The 18,551-nt window shown below is 38.1% G+C and overlaps 1 protein-coding gene across 2 annotated transcripts in view; it reads left to right on the top strand.

Annotated features, from left to right (window-relative positions):
* Positions 1-15,677, top strand: part of CCDC126 (coiled-coil domain containing 126) — a 48,793-nt gene extending 33,116 nt beyond the window's left edge. For both annotated transcript variants that reach the window (XM_032401928.1, XM_032401929.1), the window contains exon 3: positions 13,898-15,677. In XM_032401928.1, the coding sequence (XP_032257819.1) occupies positions 13,898-14,082 (185 nt within the window). In that variant the 3' untranslated portion in view covers positions 14,083-15,677. The remainder of the gene's footprint in view (positions 1-13,897) is intronic.
* Positions 15,678-18,551: the final 2,874 nt, after the last annotated feature.

Here is an 18,551-nt window from a genome sequence, read left to right as displayed (position 1 = left end):
AGTTGGGGGAGGGGCAGAGGGAGAAGGAGAGGGAGATGCAGAGTCTCTGCTGAGCAGGGAGCTGGACTCGGGGCCTGATCCCAGGACCCCAGGATCATGACCTGAGCCCAAGGCAGATGCTTAACTGACTGAGCCACCCAGGCACCCCTAACGTAATTTTTTTTAAATGCTAGTCTTCAGTGGATTGTTACTGTTGCAAAGGTCATAGGCAGATCAGTTCAGCTTTATAGATCACTGTCTGTAAATTTTGAGCAGTAACTTGTGCTTTATCTGTAACATAAACTCATTTCTAAATGCTTTATGTCTTTTTCTCAATGTTCTTAGTCTTCTCTGATGTAATTTTGTTTCTTCCCATGTAACATCTCTTTTGGATTCTGGGTTTTGCCTAGAACAATGAATTGGGGATATGTGCTCTGAGCTTCACAGTGACTGTTAAGAGGACACTTTGCAGTTGATGCATGGTTTCCTATACTGTTCCTGAATCTGTAGCAATACTAGTGTTTTATCGGTATAGGCTTTTTCCCTCCAGAGACTGACCCTATTTTCTTTTAAGAGTTTTGGTTTTCCTGTCTGCCTGTGTGGCTAAACATTTTTAAAAGATGGACTTGAAAAATATTTTGGGAGAATTAGAGAACAATTTAATACTGATATTTAAATGCTTTTCTGCAAATAAGTTAACAAATAGTTGTTCTTCCATATAAGTCTATAAAAAATTCCCTTTAGAAATGGAGGTTAAGGGGCGTCTGGGTAGCTCAGTCGGTTAAGTGTCTGCCTTCAGCTCAGGTCATGATCTCAAATAAAATCTTAAAAAAAAAAAAAAGAAAGAAATGGAGGTTAAATTTTCTTAATTGAATCAATTTTTCAAATACGTAAGCTATTATATAAGTAATGAATGGAAACAGTGCTATAAACATTTTCAGAAAACAAGCTGCTACAGAATCTTTTTTTAAAAGATTTTATTTGAGAGAGAGAGAAAGCATACAAATGGTGCTAGTGGGAGAGGGAGAGGGAGAAGCAGACTCTCCACTGAGTATGGAGCCTGATGCAGGGGCTAGATCCCAGGACCCAGAGATGATGACCTGAGCTGAAGGTAGACGCTTAACCGACTGAGCCACCGAGGCACCCCTAGAGAATATCTTTTTTTTTTTTTTTTTAATTTTATTTATTTACTTGACAGAGAGAGAGACAGCGAGAGAGGGAACACAAGCAGGGGGAGTGGAGGAGGGAGAAGCAGGCTTCCCGCCGAGCAGGGAGCCTGATATGGGGGCTTGATCCCAGGGCCCCGGGATCATGACCTGAGCCGAAGGCAGACGCCCAGCGACTGAGCCACCAGGCACCCCTAGAGAATATCTTTTAAGGTTGAAGAAAACCAATTTAAAAAAATTCCCTAAACTAGGGACTTTGAGAAGATGGGGATCCCTCCTTTCCCTGTTCCTATGCTATCCATCTTTCCCTATTCCCATTTAAGTACAACTGAAAACTGGACATTTTTTTTTTTTTAATGATTTTATTTATTTATCTGACAGAGAGATATAGTGAGGGAGGGAACACAAGCAGGGGGAGTGGGAGAGGGAGAAGCAGGCTTCCTGCGGAGGAGGGAGCCCGATGCGGGGCTCGATCCCAGGAGCCTGGGATCATGACCTGAGCCGAAGGCAGACGCTTAACGACTGAGCCACCCAGGTGCCCCAACTCTGGACATTTTATATAAAACAAGCATAAGGATCTAGAAGAGAAAAAGTCAGACTGGCTAGGGACCTCAGGATACAGTGGTATGATCCCAATTTTTTTTTTTTTAAGATTTTATTTATTTATTAGAGCGAGAGAGAGTGCAAGAGTGGGGGGGGAAGGGGAAGCAGGCTCCCCCCTGAGCAGAGAGCCCGATGCGGGGCTTGATCCCAGGACCCTGGGATCATGACCTGAGCCAAAGGCAGACACTTAACCAACTGAGCCACCCAGACACCCCTGTTTTGTTTTGTTTTAACCTCATATATTCCAGACTTAGAGCTGAAGAAGCCAGTAACCTCCCCAATAGAAACCTGTTCTTGTAGCCAAGAAAGGGGCACCCTGGCAAGACAGAAAACTTTTAGACAATAACAATTCTCCAGCCAGACATCACAGAAAAATATTGTGGCTGCACCACTACCTGCATGATCAAAGGCCAAATGGGGAGCCTACATTTCCACCCTGGTGATACTATAATGAGGCATCCAACATCCCCCTCCCTCATGGTACCACTGGAGACCACATGGGGAGCCAGGACTTCCATGCCCACCTGGCAGTAGTGAGGTGCCCATCCCACACTCTCTGGGGTGATGTCAGAGGAGTCTTAATGGAGAGTCAGGACTTCCACTATTGCCCAGGGGTAAGGAGGCCATCCCTGCCACGGTATCAATGAAGAGTACTTGGGGACCTGGAACTCCTACCTCCATTCAGCAGTGATGAGGAGCTCACCACCCTCAGGGTGACAATGGAGGCTAAATGGGGAACTTAGACTTCTCCTTCCACCAGGCAGTAGTAAGGGGGCACCCCTCTGCCCTGCCACAGTAGTATCAGAAAACCATCTAATACAGGAGATTTAAATAAGATCCAGGATCTCATAAACTAATATGTAAGTGTCCAGGTTTCAAATAAAAATCACTTGTCATACCAAGAATTGATTAAATCTCTTAACTGAATGAGAGAAGACAATCATTGGCAGGTGTTAGAATTATCTGAAAAAGATTTTAAAGCAGTCATTAAAAATGCTTCAATGAGGAATTAATGAACATAGAGCAAATGAAAAAATAGCCTCAACAAAGGAATAGAAAGTCTCGGGATATAAATAGAATGTATAAAGAAAAACCAAATGGAAGTTTTTGAACTGAAAAGTACAGTAATTGAAATAAAAAGCTCAGCAGATTGACTTAACAGAATGGAAATGAAAGAATCAGTGAACTGGAATATAGAACAATATAATTACCCAATCTGAACACGAGAAAAAATAGACTTGGAAAAAATCCCGAGATTTAGAAACCTGTGGGACTATAACAAAAGATGTAACATTTGTGTCATTGGAGTTTTGGAAGGAGAGGAGAATAAGGGCAGAGCTGGAAAAGTACTCAAAAAAATAATGGTTGCAAACTTCCTAAATTTACTGAGACATAGACCTTAGATTTAAGAAGCTGAGTGAACCCTAAGTAGGGTAAGCCCCCTAAAATCCATGTCAAGGTATATCATAATTAAACTTCTGAAAACTTACAGAGCAACTAGAAAAAAAAAAATCTTAAATGCAACTGGAGGGAAAACAAGTTTTGGATTTGGATAATTCAAATAACAGTGCATTTCTCATCAGAAACCACTGAGGCCTGAACGAAGTGACAAAATATTCTTAAGGTGCTGAAAGGAAAGAACTAGCCATATAGAATTCTAGGGACTCCTGCCTGGCTCAGTCAGAAGAGCATGAGACTCTTAATCTTAGGGTGGTGAGTTCGAGCCCCAGGTTGAGTGTAGAGATTACTTAAATAAATATTTAAAAAAAATACAGAATTCGATACCCAGTGAAAATATCCTTTAGGAATGAAAGGGATATCAAAGACCTTCTCAGACGAAGGAAAAGATTAGCAGACCTACTCGAAGAGATGGCTAAAGGAAGTACTCTAAACAAAAAATAAAAGGAGGAACCTTGGAACTGTCAGGAAGGAAGACAGAACACAGCAAATAAAAATAAGGGTAGGGGCGCCTGGGTGGCTCAGTCGTTAAGTGTCTGCCTTCAGCTCAGGTCATGATCCCAGGGTCCTGGGATCGAGCCCCACATCGGGCTCCCTGCTCAGCGGGGAGCCTGCTTCTCCCTCTCCCACTCCCCCTGCTTGTGTTCCCTCTCTCGCTGTGTCTCTCTCTGTCAAGTAAATAAATAAAATCTTAAAAAAAAAAAAAATAAGGGTAATTCAGTAGGTTTCTTCTTGAGTTTTCTAAACTATGATGACTGAAGCCAAAATTATAACATGGATGTGATTCTAAATGTATGTAAAGGAAATATTTAAGGCAATATAAATGGAATAGGGTAAAAGGATGGTATATTAGGGTTTTCCAGAGCAGAGAGATTGATGGACTTTAAGAAATTGGCTTATACAATTGTGAGGGCTGGAAAGTCAAAGTCTGCAGGATAGGCTGAGAGGCTGAAAATTCTGGCTGGTGTTGACATTACAGTCCTGAGTTTGAAGGCAGTCAGTCTGGAGGTTAGAATTCCTTCCTATTCCAGGAACCTCAGTCTTCTTTCTTAAGGTCGTCAGCTGGTTGAATGAGGTCCACTCATATTATATTGAGATGTGATGCGAATCACATCTTAAAAATGACTTCACAATAACATGTAGATTGGTGTATTGTCTATGCACTGTAGCCTAGCCAAGCTGACATAAAATGAATCATCGATGGTAAAGAGAGGTGAAGCTTATGTATTTCACTCAAGTAAAATCATTGTGATAAATTATGTATATGATGTAATATCTAGAGCAACCACTAAAACTTTACAAAAAGATACATTCAGAAACACTACTGATAAACCAAAAAGAATTCTAAAAAATATTCCAAATAACCTACAAGAAAGCAGGAAAAAGAAAACAGGGAAGTTAAAAACAGAACAAATAAAACAAAAAATTAAATGGCAGACTTAAGTCCTAATATATAACAATTGCATTAAATATAAATGTTCTTTTTTTTTTTTAAAGATTTTTATTTATTTATTTGAGAGAGCGTGAGAGCAAGAGAGATCATAGAGGGAGAGGGAGAAGCAGCCTCACCACTGAGCAGGGAGCCTGATGAGGGGCTCGATCCCAGGACCCTGAGATCATGACCTGAGCTGAAGGCAGATGCTTAACCGAATGAGCCACCCAGGCGCCCCTAAATATGAATATTCTAAATATACCAGTTAAAAGACATTGGCACACTGGATTAGGAAATGTGGCCCAAGTATGTGCTCTCTGCAAGAAACTCATTTCAAGTTTAATAATATTGGCTGGCTGAAAGTAAAAGGATGGAAAAAGATATATCATGCAAACAATCAAAGGGAAGTAGGAGGGGTTCCATTAATATCAGATAAAGCAGACTTAGAGCAAAGAAAACTAGCAAAGTCAGAGAAGGACATTGTATAATCATAAAAGGGTCAAACCACCCAGAAGAAATAACAATCCTAATTTGTATCTACAAAGTGGTAGAATTAAAAGGAGAAATAGGTAAATCCACAATTATAATTGAGACCTTAAACACCCCGCTCTCAGGAGCTGATAGAACTACTTAGAAAATCTGCAAAGATATAGAAGATCTGAAGAATACAATCTAACCAATGGGGTCTTATACATATAGAAGCTCCGTCAACAGCAGCAGAATATACTTGTTTTTTGAGTCCATCGAGTAGTTACCAAAATAGATCATATGGGCCATAAAACAAACCTCAATCCATTTAAAATAATTAAAATTATACAGAGTGTGTTCTCTGACCACAATGAACTCAAACTAGAAATCAATAACAGGGAAAATCTCCAAGTAATTGGAAACTAAACAACACATTTCTAAATCTATGGATCAAAGAAGAAGTCTGAAGGGAAATTTAAAAAATAGTTTGAACTAAATGAAAATAAAAATACAATATAAAAATTGTGGGAGCTCTGGGGCACCTGGGTGGCTCAGTTGTTGAGTGTCTGCCTTAGGCTCGGGTCATGGTCCCAGGGTCCTGGGATCGAGCCCTGCATCGGGCTCCCTGCTCAGCGGGAGGCCTGCTTCTCCCTCTCCCTCTCCCCCTGCTTGTGTTCCCTCTCTCACTGTCTCTCTGTCAAATAAATAAAATCTTTAAAAAAATTGTGGGAGCTCTATAACTATTAGGGACATTTAATTTATAGCTTAAGAACTCCCCAAAAAGAAATCTCTAGGCCCAGATGGCTTCACTAGATAATTCTAACAGAGGTTTAAATAGGAATATCAATTCCACACAGTCAAGTAGGTATTACTATGAAAGGGTAACAGGGACTTTTGTGGTGATGGAAATATTCTGCATTTTGACTGTATTGATGTCAGTATTCTGGTTGTAATGTTGTATATAGTTTTAAAAGATGTTACTATTGGGGGAAACTGGGTAAAAGTGCAGGAATTTCTGTATTACTTCTTACAACTATATGTAAATCTACAATTATCTCAAAGTAAAAAAGTTATGTACCATTAAAAAGGCAAACCAAACCTATAAAATGAGTAGTTTTTATATCCTAAATATGTTAAAGGAAAGTTAATTTCAGAATTCCTGTTAGAAGTGATTTTGATGTGGCTATTTAAAATGTAGCTTATTTATGGTATATATCATTTAGTTAAGTTCATTTTCCAGCTTTTCTCATTTAAGAAAAATTAGGCTTATTTTATGTCCCTTGACATTTAATTTGTATTTATTTATTTATTTTAAAAGATTTTATTTATTTATTTGACAGAGAGAGAGAGACAGCGAAAGCAGGAACACAAGCTGGGGGAGTGGGAGAAGGAGAAGCAGGCTTCCTGCGGAGCAGGGAGCCCGATACGCGGCTTGATCCCAGGACCCTGGGATCATGACCTGAGCCAAAGGCAGACGCTTAACGACTGAGCCACCCAGGTGCCCCTTAATTTGTATTTAAAATTTGACAGGAACATATCTGGATCCATTCATGAGGTCTAAACAGTGTGTCTTGCACTCTGAAGTAAAGAAGTAATAAAATTTTCATTGAATGACACAATTTATTCAGTACTCAGTGAGAGAAGGTGGCTGTATTAGAAAAGTAAAAGATTAAACAATGTACATTTAATTGTAGAGTTTATGAGGTTTTTGAAACCACTTTTACTTAACAGTGCTGTCTTTGTTCAATTTCAATTAGTTCATGTTTCTTAGGAAGCAGTCTTTTTTTTTGCTAGTAGCTTCATAATAAACTTTATAGTAGGTAATTCACTTTGATAATTAACAAGTGACTTCTAAGCTTGCTTTCTTGTACCATTAAGCTGATGTTACTGGTGGTAAAAGATCAATTTGAATTGGAAAAATATATATATATTTTTAAAGATTTTCTTTATTTATTTGACAGAGAGAGAGATAGCGAGAGCAGGAACACAAGCAGGGGGAGTGGGAGAGGGAGAAGCAGACTTCCCGCTGAGCAGGGAGCCCGACGCGGGGCTTGATCCCAGGATCCTGGGATCATGACCTGAGCCAAAGGCAGATGCCTAATGACTGAGCCACCCAGGCACCCCTGCATTTGAAAAATATTAATAAAGGCAAAGTTTTTGACTTATATGATATATTAAATACTTTTATTTTCATTAGTCATTTTGAATTTTACATTTTATTCCTTTTTTTGTGTACACACATGTTTATCTTTATTTATATCTGCCTCTCTTCTATATAACAGATTTGAGGCAGCTCATAAGAATACTAACAGCAAAACCTACTGAATATAAATAAGAGATAAATCGAAGCAGAGAGACATAAGTATGGGGTTCGCGAAGGCATGTATACTTGCTGTTTGTGCTGGTCCTGTGCCCGGTTGCCTTCAGATTTGTTACTTATGTTTTCTCTCTTTTGTTTTGTATCTCAAGGGAGGTGATTTGAGTAGGTAGTGTTTCCCAGGTTCCCAAATCAGCGAGCTTCTGCCTGGATTCAGCCAATGGGGGGCATTGGCAGGAGTTTGGAAAGTAGGAGGAAGGGAAAGGCTAGGGTATTTTTCTCGCTCCCTGTCTGCCTCCCTTACTGCCTCCCTCTCTTTCCTAGCTCCAGCTTCTCCTAGACTGCCTGCCTTGGCTTTGTTTTCCACTGGGTGGCCTGGGGCTTGGGCTCTGGTTTCCTCGCTGCTTTCTCCCTGTGTTCCATAGGCCTTGGTATGATAGTGGCTTCCTGCTGTGCCTCACAGTTCCTGATTATGTTTAGTGTAGTTAAAATCTTTTTATATGCAGTATTTTTAGTATATTTAATAGCATTATATTCTCCTTTTGGTTTTTGTGTACAGTGAAATAATTGGGCTAGGTGTAATTTTGATGGTATCTATGTCTTTGTTATAGCTCATTTTTTTCTTTCTTTCCTTCCCCCCGCCCCTTTAAACTATTTGATTTCTTCTTCCAGAATAGGGAAGCTTAAAGCAGAAATAGAACAGTCTTAAAGGGCTTTATTTCCAGGGCACCTGGGTGGCTCATTTGGTTAAGCATCTGACTTCCAGGTCATGATCTTGGGGTCCTGGGATCGAGTCCCACATAGGGCTTCATGCTCAGTGGGGAGTCTGCATCTCCATTGCCCTCTGCCCCTCCCCTGCCTGTGCTCTCTCTAATAAATAAATAAAATATTTTTAAAAAAAGGGTTTTATTTCCTAAATCTGGTCCTTTACATCAATCTCAACAATGATATCACCTACCAAACACATGAGTCAGACATTCAGCAAATGTTTATTTCTTTTTTTTTTTTAAAGATTTTATTTATTTGACAGAGAGAGAGACACAGCGAGAAAGGGAACACAAGCAGGGGGAATGGGAGAGGGAGAAGCAGGCTTCCCACGGAGCAGGGAGCCCGATGCGGGGCTCGATCCCAGGACCCTGGGATCATGACCTGAGCCGAAGGCAGACGCTTAACGACTGAGCCACCCAGGCGCCCCAGCAAATGTTTATTTCAAACATTTGTTGAGTGTCCACTGTGTGATAAGTATCAAAATCGTGACCTGAGAGTAAAAGGATGGCTATGATACTGCTTTCAGGTAGCTTTTAGGGGTCCTGAAAAGGGGCAGGAAAGGAGTTATTAATAAGCCAGCACCTTCAATGATAGGGCTTTATGGATAAGTACTGTGGACTCCCGTATAATATAAACATGTAATTCCCATAAATATGTAATCCCATCAGATGTAAACATAAAATTATATTGTGAATTTAGAGAAAGGGAATTTTGGTATATTCAAAAGAATCCCAGGTTCAGGAAACAGTAGTTTTATTTTTGTCAACTAACTGATTTTATATCATGGAGCAAAATGGTTGAAATCTGAGTTTTTTGTAATGTTTTATTAAAACAGTTGATTTTAGGGGTGCCTCGGTGGCTCAGCCGGTTAAGCCTCTGACTCTTGATTTCAGCTCAGGCTATGATCTCAGGGTTGTGAGATCGAGCCCTGTGTTGGGCTCTGTGCTGGGGGTGGAGCCTGCTTGAGATTCTCTTTCCCTTTGACCCTCCCCGCTTCCCCTGCTCGCACCTGTGCACTCTCTCTCTCTCTCTCTCAAAAAACAGCCCCAGTTGATTTTAGAATATTTGGAAGGGTTCATTTAACAATTTAGGACATTATTGAAGTAAAATTACCGAATAGTTGTTTTGCATTAGTTCTACCTTTTCCTTTGTTATTAAACCTTAATTCTAATCAATGATTAGGCTGTACCTTTGTAATTCAGGTCACACCTCAGCTTGGTGTCAAACATCCTGGGGCTTTAGCTTCATTTTATATTAACAGGCTGATAGACAACCCCCACCCCCACCCCAGTTTATTCTATCTAGACCTTTCTGGCCTATGTTGCTACCTCTTCAAATATACAGGAGGTAACCCCCAGGGAAAACAGATCCTTTAGTCTTGTTGCTGAAAGATTTTTTTAAAAATATTTAATTCTCGGGCGCCTGGGTGGCTCAGTTGGTTAAGCGACTGCCTTCGGCTCAGGTCATGATCCTGGAGTCCCTGGATCGAGTCCCACATCGGGCTCCCTGCTCGGCAGGGAGTCTGCTTCTCCCTCTGACCCTCCCCCCTCTCATGTGCTCGCTCTCTCTCATTCTCTCTCTCTCAAATAAATAAATAAAATCTTTAAAAAAAAAAAAAAAAATTTAATTCTCTCCTATTTACCTAATACTATTATAACTCTTGATTGGAAGATCTTAATAAAGAAATGTCTCCCTGATCTTTTATTTTGAAAATTTTCAATCTACAGAAAATTAGGGCAAATTGTATAATAAACATCCTATATCTTTCATCTATACTCACCATTTGCTAAAAACTTTTCTGCATTTGTTTTTATCTTTCCTTCTCTATACAAATGTATATGCTCTTTGGGGTACAGTTTGACATTTCATCCCTAAATGCTTCTTGTCACAGGATTTTTCTTATACTTTTTTTTTCTTATACATTTCCACCAAATTAGAATATGTAAGTTCTCATGATGAATGATGCCAGAAGATACACTTCTTGGAAAGTCTCATTCTTCCATGCTTTAGACTTCCTCCAAATAGAGTTTTCACCTCACTTTATATTACATTGATTTCTTGTTTTATTTTTAATAAGTATTTTCTAATTTTTTGTTTTATTTTATAATAAGCATTTTCTTATCACCCTCTACCACCACCCACCACCACTACTCTCACTACTCCTTTTGGATATTTTTTCACTTTTTAAACATTATGATAAATATAACATTAAATTTGACATTTTAATCATTTTTAAAGTATATAGTTCAGTGGTGTTAATTATAGTCTCAGGGTTATACAACCATCACTATTAACTTTATAAAACTTGCATCACTCTAAACATGAAACTAACCATTAAGCAAGAACTTGCCATTTCACCATTTCCCTGGCCTTTGGTAACCTCTAATCTACTTTCTGTCTTTATGAATTTGTCTATTCTAGGTAGTTCACATAAGTGGAACCATATATTTGTCCCTTTTTTGGTGTGGCTTATTTCACTTTGTGTAATGTATTTAAATCCATCCATGTTGTAGCATGTCTCAGAACATCATCCCTTTTGGAGCACTTGAGTGGCTCAGTCAGTTAAGCGTCTGACTCTTGATTTTGGCTTAGGTCATGATCTCAGGGTCGTGAAATGGAGCCCTGCATGGGGCTCTAAGCTGGGTGTGGAGCCTGCTTAAGATTCTCTCTCCCTCTTCCCCTCCCCCATCTAAAAAAGAGAGAACATCTTCCACTAAATAATATTCCATTGCATGCATATACCACATTTTGTCAATCTCTTCATCTATTGGTTGACACTTGGGTTGTTTCCACCTTTGGGCTATTGTGAATATTGGTGTACCAGTATCTCTGAGTCTCTTTTCAATTTGGGGGAATGTATACAAACCTAGGAGTGGAATTCCAGGGTCATGTGGTAGTTTTATGTTTAGCTTTTTGAGGAACTGCCAACCTGTTTTCTACAGTGGTTGCACCATTGTATATTCACACCAGCAGTGTATTGAGAGTTCCAGTTTCTCCATATCTTACCAATGCTTATTTTCTTCTAAAAATTTTTTGTTGTTGTTGAAGCATAATTAACAGTGTTATTATATTAGTTTCAGGTGTATCAAGATAAGTGTACTCTTAATCCTCTTTTATCTATTTTACCCATCTCCCCTATATACCACCCCTCTGGCAACCACCAGTTCTCCGTATTTGCGAATCTATTTTTTTGGTCTCTTTTTTTCTTTGTTCATTTGTTTTGTTTCTTAAATTCTACATATGAATGAAATCATACGGTATTTGTGTTTTTCTGTCTGACTTATTTCACTTAGCATTATATTCTCTATCTCCATCCACGTCGTTGCAGATGGCAAGATTTCATTCTTCTTATGGTTGAGTAATATTCCATTGTATATATAATACATCTTCTTTACCCATTCATCTATGGATGGACACTTGGGTTGCTTCCGTATCTTGGCTGTTGTAAATAATGCTGCAGTAAACATAGGGGTGCTTGTATCTTTTCAAATTAATGTTTTTGTTTTCTTTGGATAAATACCCAGTAGTGGAATTAACTGAATTATATGGTAATTCTATTTTTAATGGTTGGAGGAACCTCCATACTATTTTCCACAGTGGCTGCACCAATTTGCATTCCCACTAATAGTGTATGATAATAATTCTCCACTTCCTCGCTAACACTTGTTATTTCTTGCTTTGATTTTAGCTGTTCTGACGGTGTAAGGTGATATCTCATTGTGGGTTTTTTTTTTAATTTAAATTTAAAAATTTTTAAAGATTTTATTTATTTGAGGGAATGAGAGAGAGCATGAGCAGTGGGGAGAGGGAGAAGCAGGCTCCCCGCTGGGCAGGGATCCCGATGTGGGTCTCCATCCCAGGACCCCCGGATCATGACCTGAGCTGAAGGCAGATGCTTAACCGACTGAGCCACCCGGGCGCCCCTCATTGTGGTTTTGATTTGCATTCATTTCCTGATGATAAGTGATGTTGAGCATCTTTTCATGTATCTGTTGGCCATCTGTATGTGTTCTTTGGAAAAATGTCTGTAATGGTCCTCTGCCCATTTTTAATCATATTATTATTTTTTTGGTTTTGAGTTGTACAAGTTCTTTATATATTTTGGATATTCACCCCTTTTCAGATACATAATTTGCACATATCTTCTCCCATTCAGTAGGTTGCCTTTTTTGTTTTGTTGATGGATTCCTTGCCTGTGCAAAAGCTTTTTATTTTGGTGTAGTCCCAATACTTTAATTTTGCTTTTGTTTCCCTTGCCAGAGAAGACCTATCTAGAAAAATGTTTCTATGGCCAATGTCAAAAAAGTACTGCTTATGTTTTCTTGTAGGAATTTAGGTCTCACATTTAGGTTTTAATCCATGTTGAGTTTATTTTTGTGTATGATGTTAGAAAATGGTTCAATTTCATTCTTTTTCATGAAGCTGTCCAGTTTTCCCAGCAGCATTTGTTGAAGACACTGTCTTTTTCCTATTGTGTATTCTTGCCTCCTTTGTCATGGATTAATTGACCATATAAACACAGGTTTATTTCTGGAGTCTATCTTTTCCACTGAGCTATGTTTCTATTTTTGTTCCAGTACCGTACTGTTTTTCCCTTTCTTTGATTATAGCCATCCTAGTAGGTTGAAGTGGTATCTCATTGTGATGTCAGGCATCTTTTCTTGTGCTTATTATCGATTTGCATATCTTATTTGGGGAAATGTCTATTCAAGTCCTTTGCTCATTTAAAAACTTGGGTCCTTTTGTTGTTTAAGGGTTTTTTAGATGTTTTTGAGATTAAACCCTTGTCAGATACATGATTTGCAAATAGTGTCTTCCATTCTGCTTGTTATCTTCACTTTCTGGATAATGTTCTTAGATGCCCAAAAGTTTTAAATTTTGATGAAATCCAATTTATGTTTTTTATTTTGCTTGTGCTTTTTCTGATCTCTTTGTAACGGAACCATCAGCAAACTTATCAATTGTTGTTAGATGTTTGTTAGAGCTAGAGTTGCTTTTTTGGTTCGGGATCAGCAAAAAATCACAGTATTAGTTGCCATTTACTGAGCACCTCATATATACTAGGTACCTTGGGGAAGCTTGGAAAAATAATTCTAAGGAAGAGCCATAATTTCATTCTTTCCAGGTAAATCCTATTGAAACCCCTTAACCTCTCAAAGAAATACAAACTTCCCTGTCATTCTGGAAGAAATTTAAGTCAGTACCACTGCTAGTATCTCTGTTGCACTAATCAGTTTCCTGGCATCTGCCCTGAATCCTAGGCTCCGCCACTCACACACACACTTCAGCTTCTGGAGGACCCAGGTTTCTTGTTTCAGCATTTCATTGAATTTCTTACTTAGCTCACCTGGTTTATTACCTTACCTGCCTTGCCCACAGTCATCTTTACAAACTGCTTAAGAAACTCAAGGTAAATGGGGTTCCTTACAGAGGGAATACAGTTTTGAACCAGACTTTAAATGTGTTTTATTGCACTAGAAAAGCGAGTTTCACATTTATAACTCTGAAATTCCTTTAGGAAGCTCTGTATATGCGCTATTGATTAAAATAATTAGGTTTTTCCGATGTGTAGTGTGAGTGCCTTGTCTCTAGTATATTTTCTCTCTGATGACTTATTAATGTTTCAGTTCCCCCCCAAACTAGGAAAATACAAATATGAAGTGTTCTATCAGTGTTTAATACAGTGTATTCTGATTTCTTCCCTAGCGGATCTAAAAAGAACAATTGCTGTCCTTTTAGATGACATTTTACAACGTTTGGTAAAGCTGGAGAACAAGGTCGACTATATTGTTGTGAACGGCTCGGCAACCAACACTACCAATGGCACTAGTGGGAACCTGGTGCCAGTCACCACAAATAAAAGGATAAATGCATCAGGCAGCATTAGATAGCAGTCGAAGATCACCTGTGCTGCTACATCCCCACCGTGGATTATATCCTATGGCAGAAAGCTTTTCAGTTGCTGACTAGGATAGAATAATACTGTACAATAAAAGCCCCACGCATTTCTGAGGAATATGCTGGATTCACAGGACTCTTAATTCTGTACATAAATTTTAAAAGTTATTAGTTTGCTTTCAGGCAAGTCTCCTCAATGCTGTACTATATCCTTAAAGGGAATTTGGTAACATGGTGTAGTAAGCCGGTAGGTGATCTTTGTATAAATCTTTTGTGTTTGAGATCAAGGTGAAACAAAAACACTGAAAGACATGGGTTCATTTCTATAAAATATTTATTTAAATATATCACATGTTTTTTAGACAAGTGGAGAATATTGTCATTGAATCATTTTGTCATTTGTTCTCAGTAGGCTTAACTGTTCCACTAATAGTATTAGAAAATGTGCTTACTGCCAGTACTATATTTTGTTACTCAGATTATGAGCAGAGAAAGGAAGTATAATGTTGAAATAAGGTTTTGAAATCATGACCCAAAGAATGTCTTCATTTGCACTATCCTTCAGAATAACTGGAGGTTAATTATTGTATATTTTGAAAAATTACATTTGTAAGGGTATATAATCTTGAAATGGTTAATGGCCGCTGTCCGTAACCTATTCTAAACATTGAGACAATTAAGTAACATAAAAAGAGTAATCTCTAATCTCATACATAACATTTTCTTACATATATCCTGAAGAATAGAAGATATTTTTATGATGAGATTAAAAATAAGTAAAGTATTAATTCATGATTTTTCACATACGTGAATATTAATTTTAAAAGTTTAATCCTTTGAGTGTCTTTGTTCTGTGGAAAGCACATTATTTCCTTATTTGGGTAATTTTTGCTTTTGTTATGTTGGCAGTGGAGGGGAGACTGAAATATTTGTGAGACTGGGATGCTTAAGGTCTTTAGCCAGGTGTATATAATAAAGGTATTTGTGCTGCATTAAATTGCTTGGAAATGTTGGCATTATATAAGAGTGCCTGGCTTTATGAAATTGTGGATTTGTGTAACAGATACATTAGGTATTCATTTTATATAATGACCACTTAAAAACAATTAAGAGCATTTAAAATATAATTTAAGTTATGAAGATTGATTCTCTTTTCAGGAAAACAGCTATTGTATATAGCACAAGAGATCCGAATCTTGGATAATTCTAGGATAGAGCAAAGTACACCTTTATTTAAATTTCCTTTGTAGCAAATTTAATTGCCGTATGGTGCCCTATATTTCATAGTATTTATTCTCTATAATAACTGCTTAAGTGCAGGTAGTTTCTCGATTTAGGCTATATTGAATTTAGTTTTGGATATTGTATTGTTTGTTATTATAATATGCTACCACACATAGTAGCAATAATTATAATGCTTTATTAAAATAAGTATGAAAAAATATTGTTTCATGAAAGGTAGCTTTCTAAACTCTTTTCTGTATACTCTATGTGAAGAAATTAATTCTATACCATTGCCAGGTGAAGTTTGGGATAATTGTTCAGTCTTATTAGATGTGGACATTTTTGTTTTCGTTTTTGTTTTCAGGGATGCAATAAAATATATTATTTGTACTTACAAAGTGTTATAAGTTTTTTTCTTTAATGGTGGTTGTACATTTAGTAAGTGGTAAATGATTGAAAGGAATCTTAGATAATTTTGGGTTTTGTTCTATCAACTGCAGATAACTTTTTCGAAAGAACACAATGAAGGGGCACCTGGGTGGCTCAGTCAGTTAGGCGGCCGACTCTTGGTTTTGGCTTGGGTCATGATCTCGGGGTCCTGGGATCCTCAGGGTCGTGAGATTGGGCCCCTCCCACTTGTGCTCTCTTTCTCTCTAAAATAAATAAGTAAATCTTTAAAAAATAAAAACTCAACAGTAAACTTCAACTTGAGGGTACAAACCTAGGAACCACCTCTGATCATAATCCCCAGACTTGGTCACATCAATTCCTGAACTCAGACTCTCCTATCATGAACAAGGCAATTTTCCATTTTTTTAAAAAAAGATTTATTTATGTATTTGAGGAGGGAAGGTGCAGAGGGAGAGGGAGAGAGTGAACCCTCAAGCCGACTCCCCACTGGGCGTGGAGGCTCTTGTGGGGCATGATCTCAGAACAAGGGTCGGATACTTAACCTACTAAGCCACCCAGGTGCCCCTACTGTTGAGCTTTTAAAAGTCATACCATAGTATTTATATTTTCAGGTAATCTTAATCAGGACAGCAGCATAGAGGGCATCACTAAACATACTAAAAACTTTCAAATTTATTTCAGAGTTCCTTTGGGTTATTTCAGAATATCTTTAAGCAGTATACTGGCAAAAGAAGTAATTTAAACATTATTTCACATAGTTAATGATAACTTGGGTCTCATTTGTCTTCAAGAAATACTTAGAACCTTGACTGTGGAGTTAGGTAGACTACAGAGGCTCATGTCTGCCTTTTTTTTTTTTTTTAAAGATTGATTTATTTGAGAGAGAAGCATGCGCACGTGGGGAGAGGGAGGTGCTGACAGAGGGAGAGAGCGTCCCAAGCAGTCTCCACCCTAAGCACGAGCCCAATGTGGGTATCAATCTCACCACCCTGAGATAACGACCGGAGCCTAAGCCAGTGGACTGCGCCACCTAGGCGCCCCTCAGGTCAGCCTTTCTAGTGACACCATGTTCTTCCTTCTTTTGAATTTATAGAATCTGCCTCATCTTATTTAATTCTGTCTCAGAAGGCTTAATAGCTTACATAGGAACCTCTGACTTGTATGTTTGGTTTCATTGCAAACAGCGTTCTGTTTTTGACCAAACACTTTCAGCTGACTAGCTATGGATGTAGTTATATTATTTTCCCTTTTTTTAGAGAAGTCCCCTTTACTTGAAAAGGGGACATGATGTAATGAAAGAGACATGAATGAATGAATGAATGAATGAGTTAGTGGAAACTTGTTTTTTAAATAATTGAAAGCCTTGAATGATTCTTAACTTTTGGTTGGGGGAATGATAGAGTTCATCTTTTGAGAGAGCTAAAGAACTTGGGAGAGAAAGAAAGGAATATGAAAATGAGAATAAATACAGAAAACCAAAATGGGGGGACAAATCTGAAATTTTTCTGCCTACAGATAACTGCTATTGACACTTTAGTATATAAATGTGAATCTCATCTCTCCTGCCCACACTCTCTATTGTCTTGCCATTTCTACTTAAAATAAAATCCAGCATTCTCACTGTGGCCTGAAAAACCCTAATTTGCTCCTGTCTGCCTCCTCACTTCATCTCTAACTACCCTCCTTCTTAATTCCTCTCCAGCCATATTGACTTTCTCTTCCCGGGACATACATGCATGCTTTTGCCTCAGCAACTTGAAACAATATTCCTCTACTTGCAACTCTCATTCCCAGATACCTTCATGCCCGACCCCCCCAACATTCAGGTGTTACTTTTTAAGGAAAGCTGTCTCTGACGATCTCCCTAAATTAGCAGCCTCTAGCACTCTTTTTACTGTTTTACTTTTCTTCATAGTCGTGATATACCTAACATTGAATTGTATATTAATGTATTGTGTTTTTTCTGATGCCTCTTCCATGAAGACAGGGACTTCATTTTGTTCACTGATATAATCTGGGCATAAGCAACTGTGTCTGCACATAATAGGTGCCTGATAAATACTTGTTAAAAAGTAGTTACTAAGCCATTCTACACCTTTTGCTTTGTGCATCTATACCTTTATTTATATTTTAAAAAATTATACCAAACATTCTTTTTGTATAACGTATGAACTTCTTTCCAGGTCAGTAAGTATGTAACTTTCATGGCTTTTCTATTGTGTGGCTCTATCACAGCTGATGTATCTTTCACTCAATTATCAGATATTTTGTTTGCAAACAAAAGATTTAAACCTAGGTATGGGACGAGTCTAAAGGTTGTTCTCTTTCCATTATCCCATGCTGTCATTATTTTAGGTGGTAGTGGGTGATCCAGTAGAGTGTGATTAATAGCCATTTGGGGGAGACAAAATAAAGTGGTGAAATATCTCCATTTGTATAGAACTACAAAGACGGAAAATCCAAAATAGTTGATCATCCTCAGACCTTGTTTTATATCATAAACAGCAGACTAGAAGCATTTTGCAGAGTAGGGAAAAGATTGGGAATACAATGTAGGGTGGCTAATCCATAATTTGGTTAGAGAGCTGGGAGGCGATTGGTTAGTAGTCCGACTTGTGCTTAATCAGATCAAGTTTGTCATTTTGCACCTTTTGGCTCAGTAATATTAGTCTGTATTTAAGTAAGGAAGTTAGGCTATGAAGATTTTTCTAAAAATTAATGCTTTTTAGGTTTTACCAATGTCTGTATCTTTCAAACATATTTCCAGAATGACTTTAGGACCTCCTTTGAGTCCTTAGATCCTTAGATCAAATATAACTTCACATTG

Source organism: Phoca vitulina, unplaced genomic scaffold (assembly GCF_004348235.1).
Source record: "Phoca vitulina isolate PV1807 unplaced genomic scaffold, GSC_HSeal_1.0 scaffold4, whole genome shotgun sequence".
NCBI lineage: Eukaryota > Metazoa > Chordata > Mammalia > Carnivora > Phocidae > Phoca > Phoca vitulina.
Note: the sequence above shows the minus strand (reverse complement) of the source record. Positions and strands in the feature narration are given on the sequence as shown.